We start from the raw sequence: 20,016 nt of genomic DNA on the forward strand, positions 1-20,016 counted from the left end.
GTTAGTTTTCCGCATTCGATTTATACAACCGATGACATGAAATACCAGAAATTATATGGTAAAATCAAGTTTTGACTTATCCGCGAGTATATATGCGAATTCAAAAGTACAGATATAATAATGTTTGAATTTTTATTTTTAATATGGACTTTAAGCAGTGTTTTTCAGTTATTAGAGATAAAATGTTAGAGAACAAATGTAAAATGTGTACATACTAAGATAAACCAGGTAGTTCTTCATATATATTCCTTTATAAACCCTAAGTTGAAATCCTCTTAATTATAAATCATACTCTCCTCATTTCTTGTTGCACTGGGTGATCCCCACATTATAATTCAAGCCCTCCATTCTTTTTTGATATTTATAAATGTCAGTAGTAGTTTACTTAAATGATAGATGGGTGACTATTTGATGAATATATCAATACTTTAAAGCTGTTGTTACTACTAATATTTATATATTTTATATTCTATTACAGAAAAAAACACAATATTATTCACTTCAATAATAGAGGTACTTTAATATAAAGCCATTGAATGGGATTTCTGTTTTTGCTATGGGATTTTTTGTTTTGTTATGGAAAGGTATTGAGTTTCAAAAAATTTAATTGGTATTGGCATCAAATACCTAAATATAAGTATGGTGACATCCCTAGTTGTGAATAATGCATCAGACGACAGGCAATTTTTACACACAAAGCACTGTAGTTCTCTATGTGTTTGTGTGGTCTACCACTTTTTGGCTGAACTGCTGTTGCTTCCAGATGCTTCTACTTCACAATAATTGCACTTAAAGTTGATTGAGGATGATCTAGCAGAGAGGAAATTTCACATACTGACTTCTGGCAAACGAGACATCCTATGATAGTGCCATAAGTCGCTGAGTTCTTCAGTACAACATTTTCAATTGAGACTGCATGGCCATGTGCTTTATTTTATGTGTCTATAAACAATGAGTGTGGCTGAAACATCTAAACAAAATAATTTGAAGGGTTATCCACAGGCCTCATATACAGTGTACCTCACATAAATGGCTTAGGAAGAAGCTTTCAAAGGTCCCTTGTAGTTTGTACCAAACTTTTGCCTGCATTTGTAGTCAGAAGCCTAAGCATTCTGACATGTTAAGTATGTGATTCAGTTGGATACTACATGTGCTTTCAATATAATTAGTTTTTCTTATGTATCAAAGTATGACAGCTAAATATCTATGCAATATATATTGATAGATCGATGGTAACATTATTATGAGTATACAGATAGTTTAAACATCTTGATAGAGGTCAAAATAATACATTTCATTGCTCACAAATCCCAGGGAATTTCTGTTTCTATGAAATGTTGTTTGTATGCTGGATGATGTGATTCGTCTTTTTTCTCACATCACTGACCAGGGGTCTACACAATTGGCAGGCAGTCTACTGACCTGTTTTCCTAAGGGGATGCTTTACTTACTTGGCAGGCTTGTCAGTCCAAATTCAGAAAGCTAACAGACCCTGGAAGAGAGCTAGTCAATGGTATTAGTGATTATATCAGTTCACTGGCCTTAAGGTAAAAGTTGTACACTCATGATATATTAGCACATTTATCGCTTTCTCAAGCAAAGCAGACAAAAAAAAAATAAAACAGAATTATTATAATTCTGACAAGACCTTCATTACAGTGCTTGCTTTATCTTGTCACTCAAATTCAAAAATATTGTGTGTTTCCTTGTGTAAAGACTTTGGCTCGATAAAGAAAAGTAATGACATATATCACTTACTGATTTGAACTTACACAGCACTCAGAGAGACTCCCAGTTGCTAGAGTCTATTGGCCTTAGTGGGCAGATGGTAGTGAGGAGCTGGGAGACAGAGTGGCATGTGGATTGCTACTGATCCTGGTTGAGCGGAGTGAGGCAGAGCCAGGTATCATACATAAGTGGGCAAAAGGACAAAACAGCTAAGCGGCGTGGTGGAAGAGCTGCTAAAAACACAAAGTCCTTTTTAGGGTTGCCTCATCAGCAGCTGGCATAAAGTAGTTAATTCCATTCCTCCATCTCTCGCACCCTCTCCCCAAACCTGAGTCATTACAATATTCTCTCTCATTGAAGTGTACATGTGCATTACCAGTCCAGTGGCAGCAGGGAATATGTTTGCGAAATGATGAAATTATCTTCTGTATAGTGAACGAAGATAAGCGACCATGTGACTTTTTAGTTATTACTGACTAGGTGTTTAAAAAGCAGAGACAGTTATTAATTTCTGGGCAATTCCGATGACTTTCTGAGGTGAATTCATGTCTTTGGACCAGAAAGATGCCATGGAGGAAGATGAACAGCACAGTAAAATGCACAGCCAGTCTCCTTTTAAAATGGCTGAATGTCACAACATTGTTTTACTTTATGCTTTTTTCTAAAATGACACGGATATGCTGTTTGACAATATATATATGTATGTAATCTGAAGATGTGGATCAATGCTTGATAATGTTTTTGGCTTGATAAATGGATGTATTTGTTTTATGGTTTTTATTAATTTTGAGACTCCTGTATCCTTAACCTCCATTATTAAAGGCAAGAGCAGACTAGTTATTTTTTAAAATATATAAAATAGGCTTTACTTTAGAGTGCAGTTTTATGTAGCAAATTATTTATCCCATGATTGTGAAGAAATTACTTCAACTTGAAAAATACCAAACTTATCCTATAAGGAGGGCAACCATCCTAGTACAATTTTCATTTAAGAGAATTTTGCATTTCGCATTTGCCCAAAATTAATTAAACTAATCCAGACAATTTGGTTTTCCTGTCATGTCCCAAAGTATGCCATGTTACATGAAATTAACCCTACATCATATGAACCAAAATTGTGTAAGCAGGTTGGAAAGTGGATGGGATGATATTAGTTCATGAAAAATTATTACCATAAAATGATGTCTGGACACCAGTAAGTCAATAAGTGTCAAGTGAGGGTTCACATAAAAACATGGAATAGGCTGCTATGCGCAGAACAAATTCATTCTGTTTGTTTTCCCTGAATTAAAGAAATTGCTTTGTTTTGCAGCACTCAGCTCACAAAGGACAAAGAAAATAATATTGAAAAATGCTGTTTCAATATGCAGACACTGGAGGCCAAAGCCGTCATGTAAGTTCTGACTTTGCACTTTTTAACATTCTGAATAAGCAGTGGACATGAATTGTGTCGTTTTATTGATATCTCAATATTGATAGCTCAATAAACCTTAAAAGCTTATTCAGCTTCTGAGGGTCTCGAGGGGACTATAGCAGACAAAAAATTGGGGGTCTCTAAATACATTCAAATTAACTAAGGGTTTTGACTTTTACACCTTTCCTTTTCCAGCCCCTGGGTGTTCTTGTGATTTACAATGAAGAACATCAAGGTTTCAGCGGGAGGAAAAAAAACGGCTTCAGAAATGTGTTTGCTCAAATGACCTTAATCACATTAAACTGCAAATCTTGATGCTGTAGTCTCAGGATTTGTACAGATGTTGATGTCAATCAAGAAGTGTCAATGGCTTTATGTTTGCGTGTGCTAGTGTGGCTGACATCTAAAACCTTTGAAACATCTGTCACATTTCTCAGAAGCATAGTATCAATATTACAATAAATAAACCTCTGAAACCTAGAGGTCAGTTACAGTGAAGCTAAAATATGGTATCTTGTGTTTGCTCTTCCTGTATTTTATTATCTTAAAACTGACTGCTACAATACATAGTCAGCATAGTGATGCTTTGTTTTGTTAATTTTAACTTAAAATAATTCAGTTAATGTTGGGAAAGTTAATAATGGGTTCTGCTTTAGCTCAAAAATCAGCCATGTTCCGCAAGGACATGTGGGTTGGTTGCTTTCTTGTTTAATCTTGCAGCTTTATGTTCAGTTTGTTCTCTATGTTATTTATTTTCTTTTGAGTTTTTCATGTTCTTGACACAGTGGTGCCTCAATATAAGTTAACGAAAGAGTACTATATTAACCGAAAGGGTCCTGAGTGAATCAAAATTGGATTAAATTGGTCTATGAATGTTATGCCACTGTTTTAGAAAGACTAAGTAATAAAACTATCATTGAGTGAATTGTCCTTTTTTCAGTGACAAATTGTTGGAATCATTCTCTCTTTATGGAGTTTCTTGCTTTGATAATAGCCAATGCTGTATACAGTACTATATTGTGCTGAGCTCTCCATTAATCTGGTGTGAAATCCGTCTGGGTCATGAAATGGCAGCAATGAAATGAGTGACAGGCTTAGTAGCCTGGGGGCTTCTATTATTCATCAGTGCAAGAGTGGGAACAATTTAGCACATTGTAGAATAGACTTCCTCTTTAGTTCTTTGACAATATTAGCAACAATGAACACAATTAGAGATATGTATGCATGTTTGATCAGGATGTCATTCAATTTATAAGTACATATAGTATTTAAACATGTTAAAAATGCAGTAGGAAAATATTGTCCATGTATTACCAAACCATCTTATTTAGTTCAGGATATTAGGAAATCAGTCTGTCCTGGATATGATATTAGATTAGCAATGGCCAAAGTTCACTTGTAACAGCTCAATTAACAGAACTCCTCTATCTAAAGTGTCCAGAAATATCCTGTCTATCTGTACAGATGTAGAAGAATCCTAGAGAGATGGATTGAATATCAACTGCTCACCAATAATGTTCTGGACAAATGTTATCATTCTAAAATGTAATTACTGTTTCAGTTAAAATTATATATATTTTGTTTCTTCTTTAGCATTCAACGATCATGGCGGGACTACATTCACCGTCAGAATGCTCTTCATCAGCACTGCTTGGAGAAAAGAAGCCCATCTCCACCGTCTCTGTCTTCTGGAAAGATGAGCACTTCTATCAGTATGAATACCTTGTCTGATGGCAGCACCCCGGTAAGCTGTGGACAACTTTGCTTTCAGCTTCGCTAAGTAAGGATTGTCTTGACTTTTGGGTTGATGTAGACTTCAGAGGAGATTGTTATCTTTGTATTTACCGCTAGCTACCTGCTTCCTTTGTGAAAGCTATGCCAAAAATTCAGGATTCATTTTTTCATATTGTAAGTTTTAATTATGTGAGAATCCTGACTTCTTTCTAGGCATTGAAATATCCAAACTGTGTAAAATGTAATGTGGTAGTGAAATGCTTCTCAGTCACCGCATATGTGCAGTTGGTGTAATTGCTTTTTAGACCTATGGTAAAATGTTGTAGAAAATTTTGCTGCTGGCAAGGAAGCAGAAATGAAGCCAATTGAATTTTACTGAATTGCATACTGTGTCTTCTTGATCGATGTGTAATGTGGAATTGTCTTTTGTGCATAAAACGAATATTCAAAGGAGCTTTTTATTCTTGTTTGGATGAATGTTTGGCTGATACTGACTGAAGAATAACTGGCAGTATTTATTTTTTGTTCTTGATGAGTGTGTGGGCTACCTGGTACATGAGAAATGGAGTCCACCTGAGAACCAAGTCTTGACTGTGTAAATTAAGTATCTTCTTCCATTTGGAGTTTGTCATTGATACTTGAAAAAGAATGTGTTGTCTACTAAGGTCCGAAGGTCTAGCTATGTTACTTCAAAGGACACACAAAATAAGAAAAGATAATTGCTACAGTCTCCCAATAAATGTCAAAAGCAGAAAAATGCATTGTGATTAGAAATTCATTGAGCCAACTTCTGCACTTTTTCCCTTCTAACCCTCCCGTCTTTCTTCTGAAAAAAGGTTTAGATCCTGTAAATCAGAGTCTCAGTCCTGTAACATAGCACACAGTAAGGCACACCAGAAACGAGGAAGCCTTTGCCTGAAAGTGCACTAATCAAGAACTTCCAGAACAGAAATAGTAAAGTTACTTTCTCTCAACAGAGACAAAATCCAGGGGCAGGTAAATTACTAAAATATTTAAACTGCTGAATATAACAATAAATATTCCTAAATATTGTTAAAAGTTCACACGCACACACACGTTATTTTATTTATATATATATAATTATCCAGATTATTAGCTATGATATTACTACAATCCAATAGGCTACATGGCAGTAATTGCTTATTTCTTAGTACGACTGTTATAATAATACTTTTAACACATGAAAACAGTAATATTTCACCAGCTATAAAATAGATGGCATTTAATGTCTATAATTTCAGTGTAGCATCAATTAAATCTATAGTGCGATCTAATATAATATTGTCAAAGAGAAAAGTAATTGTACAATGGCAATATTTGTCTATAATATCACTAAAACAGATGTAGACTACTTTAAACTGCAGTTTACTGTTGTAATATTGTGTCAGATATGCCCAAAAAGTTAAAAAAAAATAAATGTGAAAGTTCTCAGCTTTTTTGTAAATCACAGTTCTTACATCCTCAGATGTGTTAAGGAACTGTTTTATTTTCAACTGAAACATTCAGTCTGACTATATACATAAGAATACCTAAGAACAAAGCATATTCCTAACTTTTGCAGCTGATACTTAATGCCATTATAAAATGCTTTCTTTTCCACTTTTTTCCTTCTTTTCTTCTACTCTCCTCCTATTTTAACTTTTACTTATTTAGTCTCTTACAAGATTCATTTCTTCTTAGGTCTTCTTAGCTTCTTCCCTTGTGCTATAGGTGCATATTTCCATCTCCATCATCAATTTTAGTCAAAACCAAAGTGAACTCTTGACTGTAGCAGTCACTGCTTAATACCATTGTAAGAGGAGCTGAAGTAAGGAAAAAATAATAGTCACATTTGTATTAGTACAAAAGTATCACTTTCTTATTGTTTCAGGAGAGCAAGGTTTCTTTTTTCTGAAAGTCAAATATAACAATGAAGGCTCTTAAGAATGTATTTCCCAAATACTGATTTATGTTTTAAATTTTCAGGTATTCTTCAGTGATGTTTTCAAGAATGTAGTGAGGAACATCAATGTGATTTTATTGGAGTTTCCATCTTCCATCTCATTGGAGATTCTGAATTTTTTCGTCAGATTCTTGCTGTCAGACATGTTTTTAGAATCTATTTATTTATCTAACATAGCCTTGCTTTTGATTACTAAGGCTGGCGTCACACTGTAAGACTCAAATGTGCAGGTTCTCAGTCTCTTTACTTTTGAGAGTGTCAAAACATATGAGTAGGGATTGCAGAGGATAACTAATTGCACGATTCTTTCATTACTTTTCATCATGTTTCCAAATCTTGTATTATGCAACAAAAGCACTATAAGTTCACCTCCTTTTTACAGTCAATCAATGTAGAGCATGCCAGAGTGAGAAGTGACAACAACTCTGGTAAACTTCTGTGGCTAGCCGAGTGACTGAAAAAGTGCTTACTAAATATTTTGAGTTCAACTGTAATCTTGCACCATATTTTTTTTTCCTCTACTCTGTCATTGTATGACAAACACAAAATGCTAAACAAATATCTGTGCCGGCACCAAAGTTTGATTAGCCACTCAAAAAACATTCACTTCCTTGCAGCTACTGTACTACTGTTGAAATTGTCTTCATTGTACTTCCACTTGAATACTCATCGGTTGTTAACTCTTGCGGACACAGGAGCAGAGGTAAATCAATTTTGTTTGTAGCAGAGTTGTAGAGTGCTATAGCCGAGACACTTGAGGGGTCACATAACCCAACTAATGGTAATGGCCATTCGCTGCAACTGTCTACAACTTACTGTGATTTTCAGAAATTTATGCAAATGAAGTCTCCATCTGAAAATCCAAATAAAATTTGTGTATCATGATTCCAACATAAATATGTATTCTGACACTGGTCTTGATTGCCAGATGTGTTTCAGTTCTTTGAAGCAGGATGTTAACTTGTTTTACATATTAAAGCTTGGTGCTGATTGCATTTGTTTTAGATTCTACTCTATGTCTTATTTATTTTGTTCTTTTTGCAATACATTTTAGGCTCCATCTCATGCATCTTGGACTCCATTTTATGCTCCATATACTCTGTATGATTTCTTAAACATTTAATCTACTCCAGAGCCCTGGTTAACAAATCTTTCAGTTATGTTTCTTATTCTGTTTTTCCTCCTGTTTAATGTCATTGAAGTGTGCTATACCTGGTTGCTTTTCAAGATAAAGATGATTCGCCGCTACAGATATACATTTTGATGATCCACTGTGGTGAACAAGATGACAACTTGACTAGAGCTGGTTGTAGAGCACCTTGCTTGGGTATCTTCTGCTACTGTCTTTTTGAGCTTGTCAAAGCTTGTGTCCACTTTGTCAGCATCCTGCTCCACTTGAGATTTGCCAGATCAAGCTGCTTCATTCTTTAGTTTAGGCTAATATTGTGGCAATTTATTTAGGAGGTATTTTGTGCTCTCTACCGTAGAAAATCCTACTGGGCACTCAAATTAAATATGTAAAAATATAAATAATATAATATCAAGGGGAAGGCTGCCTCATGCACTCATACCTGACATGAACTGAACCACTCTTATCTGGATAAGAGAAACTCAACAGTAAAAAAAATGCTGTGTTCTGCCAGTGTGTTTCAAAAACAGAACTAATAAATTTTGTATTCATCACAATAAGAAATTCAAGGATAGTTGTTTAAACAACTAAGACTGAGCTTTCCTGCCAGCATGTTAATGTTTTCAAATTATTTTTGTTTGGATGACCCCATTGTATCAGTTCACATAACTTGATTCTGCTAAGCAGCTATTGTTTGAGGAATATCAAAGACATTCATCTTATTTTAGCAGCACTTTTTTAACACTGGCAGAACTCAACTGTAATGCTGAACCTATAGGAAATTCTCACTCCTATTTGTTTTTTGAAGAAACGTTAGTGCAGGTAGTAGTAGCAGTAGTAATAGTAAAGGCTGTTCAGTTTTTAAAATATTATATTTTGTATAGCCTTCTTCACTGAGTGCAGGCTCAGCGTGCTGTGACAAGTTCACAGGTAGAGGTAAATAAAAACTTGACAAGTTACAATGAGTACACATTAAGATACAGGTTGTTTAAGCAGGACAGGAAAACAAAGTAGTTTGAAACCGATTAACGTAAATGAAACAGACGTATCTGTTGTGGTCCCCGGCCGGGGCTGGAGCCTGGCCGGGACGCCCAGGAGGACCAGAGGAGGGCTTGTGCCTCCTCCAGACCGCGAGGGGGCATCCGTCCTGGTTATGTTGGGGGCCTCGGGTACAGGGCTTGGAAGCCCAGCCCTGTAGGGACCCGTGGCCACTGCCAGGCGGCACCCCGATGCCGGAGTATCCCGTGTGGGACCCGTTCGGGGCTGGAGTCCGGCCGGGACGCCCAAGAGGACCAGAGGAGGGCTTGTGCCTCCTCCAGACCGCAAGGGGGCGATCGCCCTGGTTGTATTGGGGGCTATGGGTAGGGGGCTTGGAAGCCCAACCCTATAGGGACCCGTGGCCACCGCCAGGCGGCGCCCTGGTGCCTGAGGAACCCTGGAGCCCAGCACTTCCGCCACACCAGGAAGTGCTGGGGGGAAGACGACAGGGGACACCCGGACGGCTTCCGGGTGCGCAGCCGGCACTTCCGCCACACTGGGGTGTGGCCAGGACTGATTGCCGGGAAGCAGCTGTAGCCCATCCGGGTTCCCATTTAAGGGGCTGCCTCCCTCTAGTCAGCAGTGGATGTCAGGTGGAAGAGGACAGAGCTGCAGAGAGGACGGGAGGCGGTCAAAGAGAGAGAGGCACAGTGATTGAGAGGCATGGACTTTGGGGAATCAGTGCAAGAGGCACTGGGGTGTGAGTGCACGTAATTATTGTATATAATATTTGTAAATAAATAGTGTGTGGTGGAACTATGTTGTCCGTCTGCCTGTGTCCAGGTCCCAGTTTACACTGTCTACAAAGTAATGGTTGAACTGATAGGAAAAAAAAAACTCTGCAGCATCAGTACAAAAAATACGTATCTTATACGGCAACAGAATCTTTCCATCCTTTGATTCCAATGGTTCCAGTATTTCAGATGTCATATTACGATCTCTGGTGTTTACAGGGAACTCTTACTTGCTTCTCCGAATGACATGCAACACTCCTTCACTCTCTGATGCCAGGACAAACATGAATGTAGCAAAATACACAACTTAATTCCGTCCATTATCTGCAGTTAGCCACAAATAATGAGGTGCTATGTGGAAGGTTTAGAAAAGGCGAAGCTAACAAAGTCTGACAGATGTAAAATCATAATCTTGTATCTGCAAGGTGTGATAGAATCCGGGCCGTCCACAAGCTCCAAACCCCGAACACGAACAAACAGAGAGTCCCAGGTTCAAATAATGGAAGGTTTATTAACCAAAATAACTTCCAAAGTGACAAAACACAAGCACAAATAACAGATTCTCTCTTCTCACAATGCTCTCTCTATTCTCACCACTTCACTGCCCTTGTCCAGTTGAATGTTGCTTCACGTCCTCCCAGCTCCGTCTTGCCTGGATAAGGGAATACAGTCCCTTTTATTAAGGACCCAGGAGTACATCCGGGTCATATGGAAGTCCCGTATTTTAGGGAGCACATCTCCCTGCGGCACCTTCTCACCACTGCTCTGCTGGACTACAACTCCCGGTATTTCCTGCTGGTTCCTGAATGGGCGCCAATACGAAGGGCTGCTGCTATCTAGCACATGGAGGGAATAAACATCCCCCAGTGACAGTCCTTTCCTGTCTTCTTCTGTCACTGCCAGGAAAGGTATAGAATCCATGTCCAGTTGGGGCGCCTGTCCATTTATTTGGGGCCTCATGTCTGGGTAAGGGATCTTCTGGACTCCAGGCTAGGCCACTCGTCCATCTTGTGTGTCTCCTACAAAGGCAATAGTTGGTAAGTCATAATACACCAAACCAGATTTTCAAGATATTGCTTTCAAGCTGCTATAAAGACGTTTTAAAAACCTGGGCAAACTGAAGACAGAAAAGCACTGGAAGATCCAAAAAGCTATGTGCAAGACTTAAATGTAATTTTTCAAGGTCAGTAATATTTGACATTTTTTGTTGTTTTTTTTGGTTGCTTAAATGCTAAGTGTCTCGTAAAGAATCTTCCTTTACTCTGTCAATGTCTGGACACTCCATTGTGTATCTACTGTAATACAATGTTTACATCACACACCACATCTATGTATATCACATTGCCTGGCAATGCAACACATCCACAGCCACAAAACGGCAGAATTATTTTATCTGCATAGACAAACATAGACACAAAGATGTAATGGCATCACTACAAGAAAGGCAAGTCAAGAGATAAAAATTAACCACATACCAGCCTAAAACAAAAACAACATAAATGAATTACTAACACACTCCTAACATATTCATGTTGTATTTAAAATTTATGCCAAGTAGAAGTGGAAAAGGATCAATAAAATTAGAAAATATTGATGGCCGTACACTGGTATCGTAAGTGTTGTGCAGAGGCAGAACTTCTGGGGTTCATCAGGGATGTGTTCTTCCTCATCCTCTGTTCAATGCTTGCATGGACTGGGTGTTGGGCAGGGTCATGGGGTCCAGCAGCTGTGGGGCATCTATTGGTTAAGAAAAATTCACTGATTTTGACTTTGCCGATGATGCTGTGATCTTTGTGGAGTCAATGGAGGCTCTGATTGGGGCTCTCGAGAGACTGAGTGAGGAGTCTGAGTGTCTGAGCTTGCAAGTGTCCTGGATAAAAACCAAGATCCAGGCCTTTAATGACCTCAGCAGTATGTCTCTGTCTGCAGAGAGAGTGTCGACCACATCAAGAGGTTTACTTACCTTGGTAGTGACAATCATTTCTCTGGTGATTTTTCCTGTGAAGTCAATGGATTGGGAGAGCATTAGGTGTCATGAAGTTGCTGGAAAGGGGTGTGTGGCGCTCCTGACATCTCTGCAAAAGGACAATGTCTTTAGAGTCCTGGTGCTTCCTGTTTTACTATATGGTTGCGAGACATGGACAATATCCAGTGACGTGATCTGAAGCTTGAACTTCTTTGGTGATGTGTCTCTTTAGAGAGTCCTTGGGAACCGCTGGTTTGACTTTGTGTCGAACAAGCAGTTGCTCATGGAGGCCCAAATGAAGGCACATTACCTGCATTGTGAGGGAGTATCAGTTATGGTACTATGGCCATATGGCCTGAGGGGGATCTGTCTCTCTGGATCCTTATTGTTGAGGACCCAAGCAGGTGGAGCAGGCCAAGGGGACACCCTTGTAACACCTGGCTGTGGCGAATACAGTAGATGATCATTTCCAACCGGATCACGTGTCTGCCTGGGGGGTTGCCAATTGGGACCCCAAGCTGTTTCATCATGTGGTGGATGTGGCAACATGCAGTACCAGTCATGCTCCTTGACCTGACCTGACTTTAATTATTTTAACGTTAAATAACTTACTCAGTAAGAGTTGATTGGCTAGCTGCAAAGTGTTCACAAGTCAACATTTATTAATGTTCTCAAAACAAAATCCAAACAGACAAATCAGGATATCAGTGTAAACTTAATTGATCACTCAGGATGCTGCACAAGACATATTTCTTCAACTCAAAAGAAGGGAGAGCCAAGTCTGCTGTAGTGTCAGACTAATGTACAGCAGGCACGACATGTATAGGAAATGTAGACCCCTGCTGGTGAAACTGGTGGACTCTTCTGCAAAATGAGTATTTACATAAAGAATTTATAAATACTGTCTATTTGGTGACATTTTTAATCTTGTTCATGTGTGAGGCTTTTTACTCCCAGTATCTAAATTGTAACTAGATCTTATGACACATGATGAAAATCAAAAGATACACTTTTTCAGAGTTCCAATGATAGCATTACATTCATGTCTTAATTGCTCTGCACTCTTTCCCACAGAGAAAACACAATGTTTTTACAGAATAGCTTCTTGAGACAAAGTGCAGCACAGAACATTGTGATCAAACACATAAAACAACAGAAAATAAAAAGAGAATTACAGGAAAGGCAGGAGTTGCTCAAAAGTAGAAATTTAATCAGACATGGGTTTTTTTGGGTGAGGGATGATCATCATTGAAGTGGGTTCAAAGTGACCGTCAAGTGGGAGGTTGAATACTTGTCACCTACTTAGAACCTGTGATCATTATCCACTTATAAGAACAGTGAAGTCAGTTGCACTGCCGTGTGGTGATTTCAAATCCTAAATGGTGCTTTACGGTGCATAAGATGCATATTGGTTCAGTGTTTGAAATATATTAAGCAATTTATAATCCTTTTTTCTTTATAAAATGATCAGAGTCATCTAAAGAATTGTCAGTTAACTTCAAGTAATAAATTATGAAACAAAACTAAATCTAATTCACAGTTAGGTGTTTTCTGAAATTCAATAAAGGTTTAAAGCTTCTTTTAGGAGGCACTTGCATTTAAGTGCATTCTTTTTTACCCTTTCTCAGCTTGTGGAGTTGGTTTGGGGTGGTATGGCTTTCCAGTTATCTCACTTATTGGTGTTGTGTAGTCTGTCTGCTCTGCTGTGCTGTGCCGTATGCAGCTCAGTTTTAGGAACTTGAACTCACAAGTGCGCTCTGCTGGCAAAAAGTTAATTTGCAACCTTCGATGGACATTCAGGATGCACCTGAAACAAAAAGAGTTGGACATTTTTCTGGAGTAATATAACATTTAAATGTCAGTAATTTATAATTATTTCTTTTGTCTAATTCAGCCGCTGGTATTTGCCAAAGAAACCCTGTGGATGAGAGCTGCGTGCATGGAGTGAGGCATTTCTGTGTGACCAGGACTCCTCCTTCAGGACTTATGCACTAGTGCATCATAAACACAGCTCACTTAAACTCTAAGTATATTTAGTAAAAAAAAAACAAAAAAAAAAACATTATTAACATACAATTAAAAGTAATGCATTATTAACACAAAATTTACAATTGCATCATCTGCTTGTAGCTGGTGGTCCGTAGTCTGCTGTTTGTCTACTACTCAGTGAGTGAAATTGGACTGGCGGAGATCTGCTCTGCCTCCTTTGTCTTTGGAAACCTTCTGACTCTTTGGTGCACTGTCATGTTGATTTTATAGTCCATATCTGCTAAATCATTCATGAAATATACATTTTCCTTTGTGCTATCTTGAAATTTCCTTAGAACAACATTTTGTAAAGCTGTGAAAGGCTTAATTTAAAGTTGATAGCCTGAATTAAATCATTACCAATTACAGTGTATTTTAGGAGAGAGGAATTAAAGGAGAGAGGAATAAAGCAAACTGCTAAATATTCACAAAAGTGGACTGAATGTAAACAGTATGGAAAACCTGAAAACTGCAAACACTAATGATACAGTAAATGTCAATTTATGTTCGGTAGTGGAAAAAGTAGAGGTGGAAAGATTTTTACCGATACTTCACTGTGTGCGTTTATTAACACCTACATAATCATTGCAATGTTGCATTATGGAGGACTGGTAAACCATGTATTCATCCATTTTCTAACCTGCTTATCCAGGTTAGCGCTGTTAATAAAAATTATAATAATAATGATAAGATAGGGGCCCTGTGTGAAAGAGTGTCAGTGTCAGGCTAGAGCACATCTAGTGCCGTTTTGTGTCTTGTAGATTATGCAGCTGACATGAACTCAATGTCTGTGACTCTGAATTAACTAACTGGCTATAGAAATGGATAGATGCATAAATAATAATGATAGTTTGATGTGAATCAGGGCAGGAATAATAATTTACACCAATCACCCATTTGTATTCAGTCTTTCTAGGTTCCTCCTATTCACCTTTCACCCGTCACCAGAAGCTATCTTACCTTTCTGCTGGTGTATTTAATCAGGCTGCTGTCTCTTCTGACTTTCCGAATCACTTTGTGCTCTCAGTGCATTTGAATTATCCTTGTATTCTTATTTTTTTGTTTTATAAGTTCTGTTTGTGTAGACTTTTTTTCTTGATAACTTTCCTCACCTTGTCATTCAGAAGCATTTTGAACATGTCTGTTCATCCTTCAGCTGCCAGGTTCTTTAATAGGAGTGCTTCCTTTCAAAATGTTATCAGATGTCCTCACCCTCTCAATCCTGACTGAACTCTCCATGCTCACAATTGGTCCCCATTCTGTAAGGAGGTTTAACAATGACTGTCAAAGAGGATGTGATGATCTATTTTGTGCAAGGGTGAGTATGTGGCAGCATCACGATAGAATCTTTTAATATAGAAAGAGAAACTCCTGAACAATTTAGACTTTTTTGACTTTATAAAGTCTCTTAGAGCGTGTGTTTGATCCTCTTTACATAAAGCAGCAGACTTCCTCAGGGTAAGCACCAATAATTAAAACTAAATCTGTATTTAGTCCAGTTTTTGTTCCCATTATTTTTTAACACTAATATTTTATAGGTTCAACAGCGTCACATCCCCGAATGGGGAAAACAGAAAGGAAATGTACAATATTTGTAAGGATACAGCAGAAAATGAATCCCTAAAGCCTGGTAGAGAGAAAAACATTCTTAGTTATGGAGCTTGCCTGCTGTGATCCTTCTTCCTTTTTAATAATATTCCTTAGTTAAATACAACCTCTGCAGTTTATTCTGATAAATAATACTGAGGCTGAATCAGCATCATGCTTAAAAATTCATCAGAATGTATTATTAATGACAAAAGGAGCACGTGTTTACCATACATAAGCAATTATTTGTATTTCTGAATGAAACCTAATGCAGATTTTAGCTGTCATAAATCATTAATCTACATAAAAGAGCCAGTGAAAAATTCTGGATCATGGTAGAGGAGCAGCCACTCGCTTTCCTGAATCAGATGTGATGTGATTGTCCAGTGGGTCTTTACTTAACCAGTACCTGCTATCAATTGGTGAGGCCAGACTGGGGGGCTTCTCCAATCTATCTAAAGAGTAGCACCATTTCATAATTTGTTTTCCTCCCAAATTCAAAAATATATACTGACTTGAGTTTCCAATTAACTAACACAGATACTGTGACAATGTGCAAACTCCACACAGATTGATATTTAAACTCAGTATTCTAGAACTTTGAGGTGGCAGTGTTAACCATTGCACAACCACGCATGTGATTATCCCTTCATTCTTCCATTTTCAAAGTCATCTATCCAGTTCAAGATTGCAGGGAGCTAATGTGTATTCTAAGCTTGCATTGAGAGCAAAATAGGAACTGGCCCCAGAAAACCTGCAAGACCATTTGCAAGGAACATCCACATTCGATTTAATCAAGTCAAACTAGTGTTACCAATTACTTTCAAAATGCATACTATAATGGATAGCCAGGATTCTTACCCAGCCAGGAAGCCTCCATAACAGAAGCCAATACCTCCCCTGGGATGACAGAGGGCAGCCCCCTTGGCTTGCTACAGTGCCATGGGTTTTGAGCATGGAAGCTCAACCCTGCCTGGGCCCGTGGCCACCACTAGGGGGCGAGTCAAGAATAACTGAGCCCTCCTCTGTAGTGTGGCCGGAAGGAGATTGTGGAACACCTGGAGCACTTCTGGGTGCTCAATAAAAGGGGCTGCCTCACTCCATTCAGGGAGCCAGAATCGGGAGATGGAGGTCAAAGCTTGTTGGAGGACGAGTGGAGATGGATAAGAGACAGAAGAAAGTAAGAAAACAAGATGAAAGAGGCTGTCTGTTGGTGCTTATTCTACTGTATAAGGTGGGAAATGAGAGAAAAACTTTTCCCACGCTTAATAAAGGCACGTTGTTTGCTGGACCTGGGCTCTGTGTCTGTTGAGTCTGAGGTTTGGGAAATTGTATGCCTCCTGGTGTCCACAGTACTTTTGGGACGCTGGAGGAAAACCAGAGTATCTTGTTAAAAAAAAAAATCACACTAGCACAAGGAGAAAATGCAAACTTCACAAAGAACCAGGATTTGAAACTGGGACTTTGGCATTGTTATTTTTTTGGATTGTCATTCACTTGGGAAAGTTTCTACGCAATGTTAAGGTCTGGTAATGGAGTCCATATAGCACAAGATACCTGATTGTAATGGAGCATAACTATTGTGATCATCAATGCATTGTGAACTTCTCATAATGCTTAGGGAATCTTATATACACACACAGATGCAACACATAACAATGTTTAATAGAAAAGAAACTACTGGACATGCAGATAATACATGGAAAAATTCTGCAATTTCTCATGAATGTATTTATCTTTAAGCTTCACATGAAGTAAAGTAGATGTTAAGATCAATTGCACTTTGGTCTGACCAGATGACTTTGTTGTTTTTTTTTACTATGGATGAAAAATAAAAAGATTTTAGCTGGTTTTTTTTTTCCAAACGTTTGTTGTTGTTGTTTTTTTTTTTTTTTGCATACAATTTTTTTTATATATGATACGAGGAAACACACAGGCCTGTGCTCCTGTCAAGGTCGATGTTCCAGCAAGTTGCCCCACCACATGTGCTTCACAAGCAGCAGATACTGGTGCCGCCATTCTTCTACTTACTATCCCATAGTCAGCTTCTGCAATTTGCTTCAAGCTCACCAGATGGTGCTGCTCTTCTTTTTCTTTCTGCCATATACCTTCTTGAGCAGTTTGCCTAAATTCAAATAACTTTGTGGAGATTGCCGCTAGCCACATTTTTTACTTCACCAGCATGTGTCATGCCATAAGCTTTCAACTGAGACCAAGATCAGGGTGTTATCCCCAGTGGTTCACAAGTAATCACATGACAGATGGACAAATCCTTTAGCATTTTAAACATTTAGAAATATGCAGTATATCTTTATTTTTGCATGTGTGTATAGATAGATAGATAGATGGTGGCATGACACTTACAAAGATGATACTATTACATTATTTACATTTAATAACACAGCCCTCAACAAGGGAAGCAAAGCAGATTTTACTTCTTTATTTAGAACTCACAGTTCAAAACTAAATTAAGATTTATACAACAACCCAACAGAACGCAAAAAGGTAATTTCAAAGTAATAGGTGACCACACGTAAATTCATAGTGTTTTATTACACACATACACAAACACTGCTCTGACAGTGTTCAGAGGAAGCAGTAGTGCTACCATTAGGGAGTACTATCATTCACCAGCCGAATTAACTGGAAAAAATATGCTGGATATATTATTCTTGGGAACTTTTATTCCTGGAATAACATGAACATTGTTGTTCCAGGACAACCATTCACCTATAAAATCCACTGAGACAATACATTGTATAGCAGACAATGAGTGGTAAATGTACAGTATACAGTATATGATGCAAATACCAAAGAATAATTCACCAAAACTGAAATTAAATAAAAAAATGATCATGGATCATGCAGTAACCAGTTCATTAATTCCGTAAATGCCCAGTGAAAGAGTGTGAAGAACTGAAGTGCACTAAAGCAGGCAAAGGAATAAACTGGATGGAAGGCATGGAAGTGATGTACTGTATGTCGATCAGGGGTTCATAGATTCAATACCTCATGCATTCTCCCGTACCATGTCCTGTTTACTGCAGCCAGTTTACCCAGTAGCATGTCTTTGAACTGTGGAAGAAAATCACATGAGGTTAAAGTGCAGAGCACGTGCCAGCTTGAAATAGAAGATGCATCAGTTAGCACATCAGCTGGGGTCCAAGTGCTGTATGTAAATAATGGATATTCATGTATGTTTCTTTAATTGTTATGTAAATATTTTAATGTCTCTGAAGTTGCCTTAAGCAAAAGCACTACTTAATATTAAGCTGACTTTAACTGAATTGCCACTGATGTGCCCCGTTTCCACCTTCCTTACTTGTTTTTCCAGAGTGTTTAATACTGCATTTTCAGGATACAGAATAACTTAAGTAGTGTATATATTACACCCATGATAATTGGAGTATTGTAAATAAAAAAGAAATACTTAAACATTTGTTTATTTTTTTATTTTTTACCTTTGCGTAATTTTGCAATTTATTATGTTTAGAATTCATTTTATATTTAAAATTCCCAATGACAGAATGTTATATCACACAGCAGTTGAACAGCAGGGACACATGAAAGAATAACTAATCTGGCCTTTATTATATTTAGTTTATTTACCGTTTAGGCCTTACAGCATTTGAACATTGCAGGAGCTCAAATAATTAAAATATGTTTAAGGAAGTAACCAGCAGAGGGCTCTCTTTAGCTACTGAATGCAATTTTTTTTTTTTAGTATTTTGTCAATTTCAGAATAATTGACAAAATGAAAACTCTTACCCAGACAAATATTGTATAGAAAATATAAGCGCTTGGAGTCATAAAGTGACTGCTATTCAGTGTCAGGGTCAGCTCCTGTCTAAAAGGCTTCTGCTTTCTAAATAAGTTGTGCATTTTTATAGGAAAAAGGGTCCTGATTAACCTTTCATCTTCAAAGAGTTTCTTATTACTGGGCTTTCACTAAACTTTGATGCACTCATGTTTGTTCTGCAGATAACAAGTTTTGTGGCCTAGACTTTGATCAAGAGTCAATCAAACTTCAGAGTGATTGTCCTAACTTGACATTTATATAATTTGTCAGAAAGCTAATAGACTACACTTTTACATCAATCACACTAACTCTTGGTTGTATTCTAAAATGTTCATTTTTGTCACCATTCCATTAAGACAAATTCTTAAAAAGTACATAAAAGCACAGATTAAAAATCCATTATTTCCAGTGAATATTGCTATCTCTTGGTATGTCTTGTTATCTTGTTATAGGTCACTGAAGAAAAACTTTATCTTGTTGCAGATGCACCATGAAAAGGTGATAGTCTTCTTTTAGATCCCTTTCTACTTATAAGATTTGTCTTTACCTTGTGGTGAATTTTAATGTTGGATTCTGACCAAATCAGAGACAGTATGATGTATGGAAAGACAACATGTCTGCTTGTGTCATATGAACTGAATTTGTTGGTATTGGGCTATATGATATGACATTGATTTACAGGTTCTGGTTTGCTGACATCTACTCAGTATCAAGATGACTGGTACATATTATACATCATTTAGCACCATTTCTTGGTATCTGCAACTTTCTTGTTAGTCAGTCATTTTTGGACATACTTAATCCAAATCAGGCTTGTGGGGTGCCAAAGCCTGTCCCAGCAGCACTGAGTGCAAGGCAGAAAGCTGCCCTAACAAATGTGCTCATCTTAAAATAAT

The 20,016-nt window shown here is 37.8% G+C and overlaps 1 protein-coding gene across 4 annotated transcripts in view; it reads left to right on the plus strand.

Annotated features, from left to right (window-relative positions):
• The window catches only part of schip1 (schwannomin interacting protein 1), a 1,049,948-nt gene that overhangs the window by 393,213 nt on the left and 636,719 nt on the right, over positions 1–20,016 (plus strand). For all 4 annotated transcript variants that reach the window (XM_039756460.1, XM_039756470.1, XM_039756476.1 and 1 more), the window contains 2 exons: positions 3,041–3,121; positions 4,736–4,886. In XM_039756460.1, the coding sequence (XP_039612394.1) occupies positions 3,041–3,121; positions 4,736–4,886 (232 nt within the window). The remainder of the gene's footprint in view (positions 1–3,040; positions 3,122–4,735; positions 4,887–20,016) is intronic.

This window comes from Polypterus senegalus, chromosome 1, assembly GCF_016835505.1.
Source record: "Polypterus senegalus isolate Bchr_013 chromosome 1, ASM1683550v1, whole genome shotgun sequence".
NCBI lineage: Eukaryota > Metazoa > Chordata > Cladistia > Polypteriformes > Polypteridae > Polypterus > Polypterus senegalus.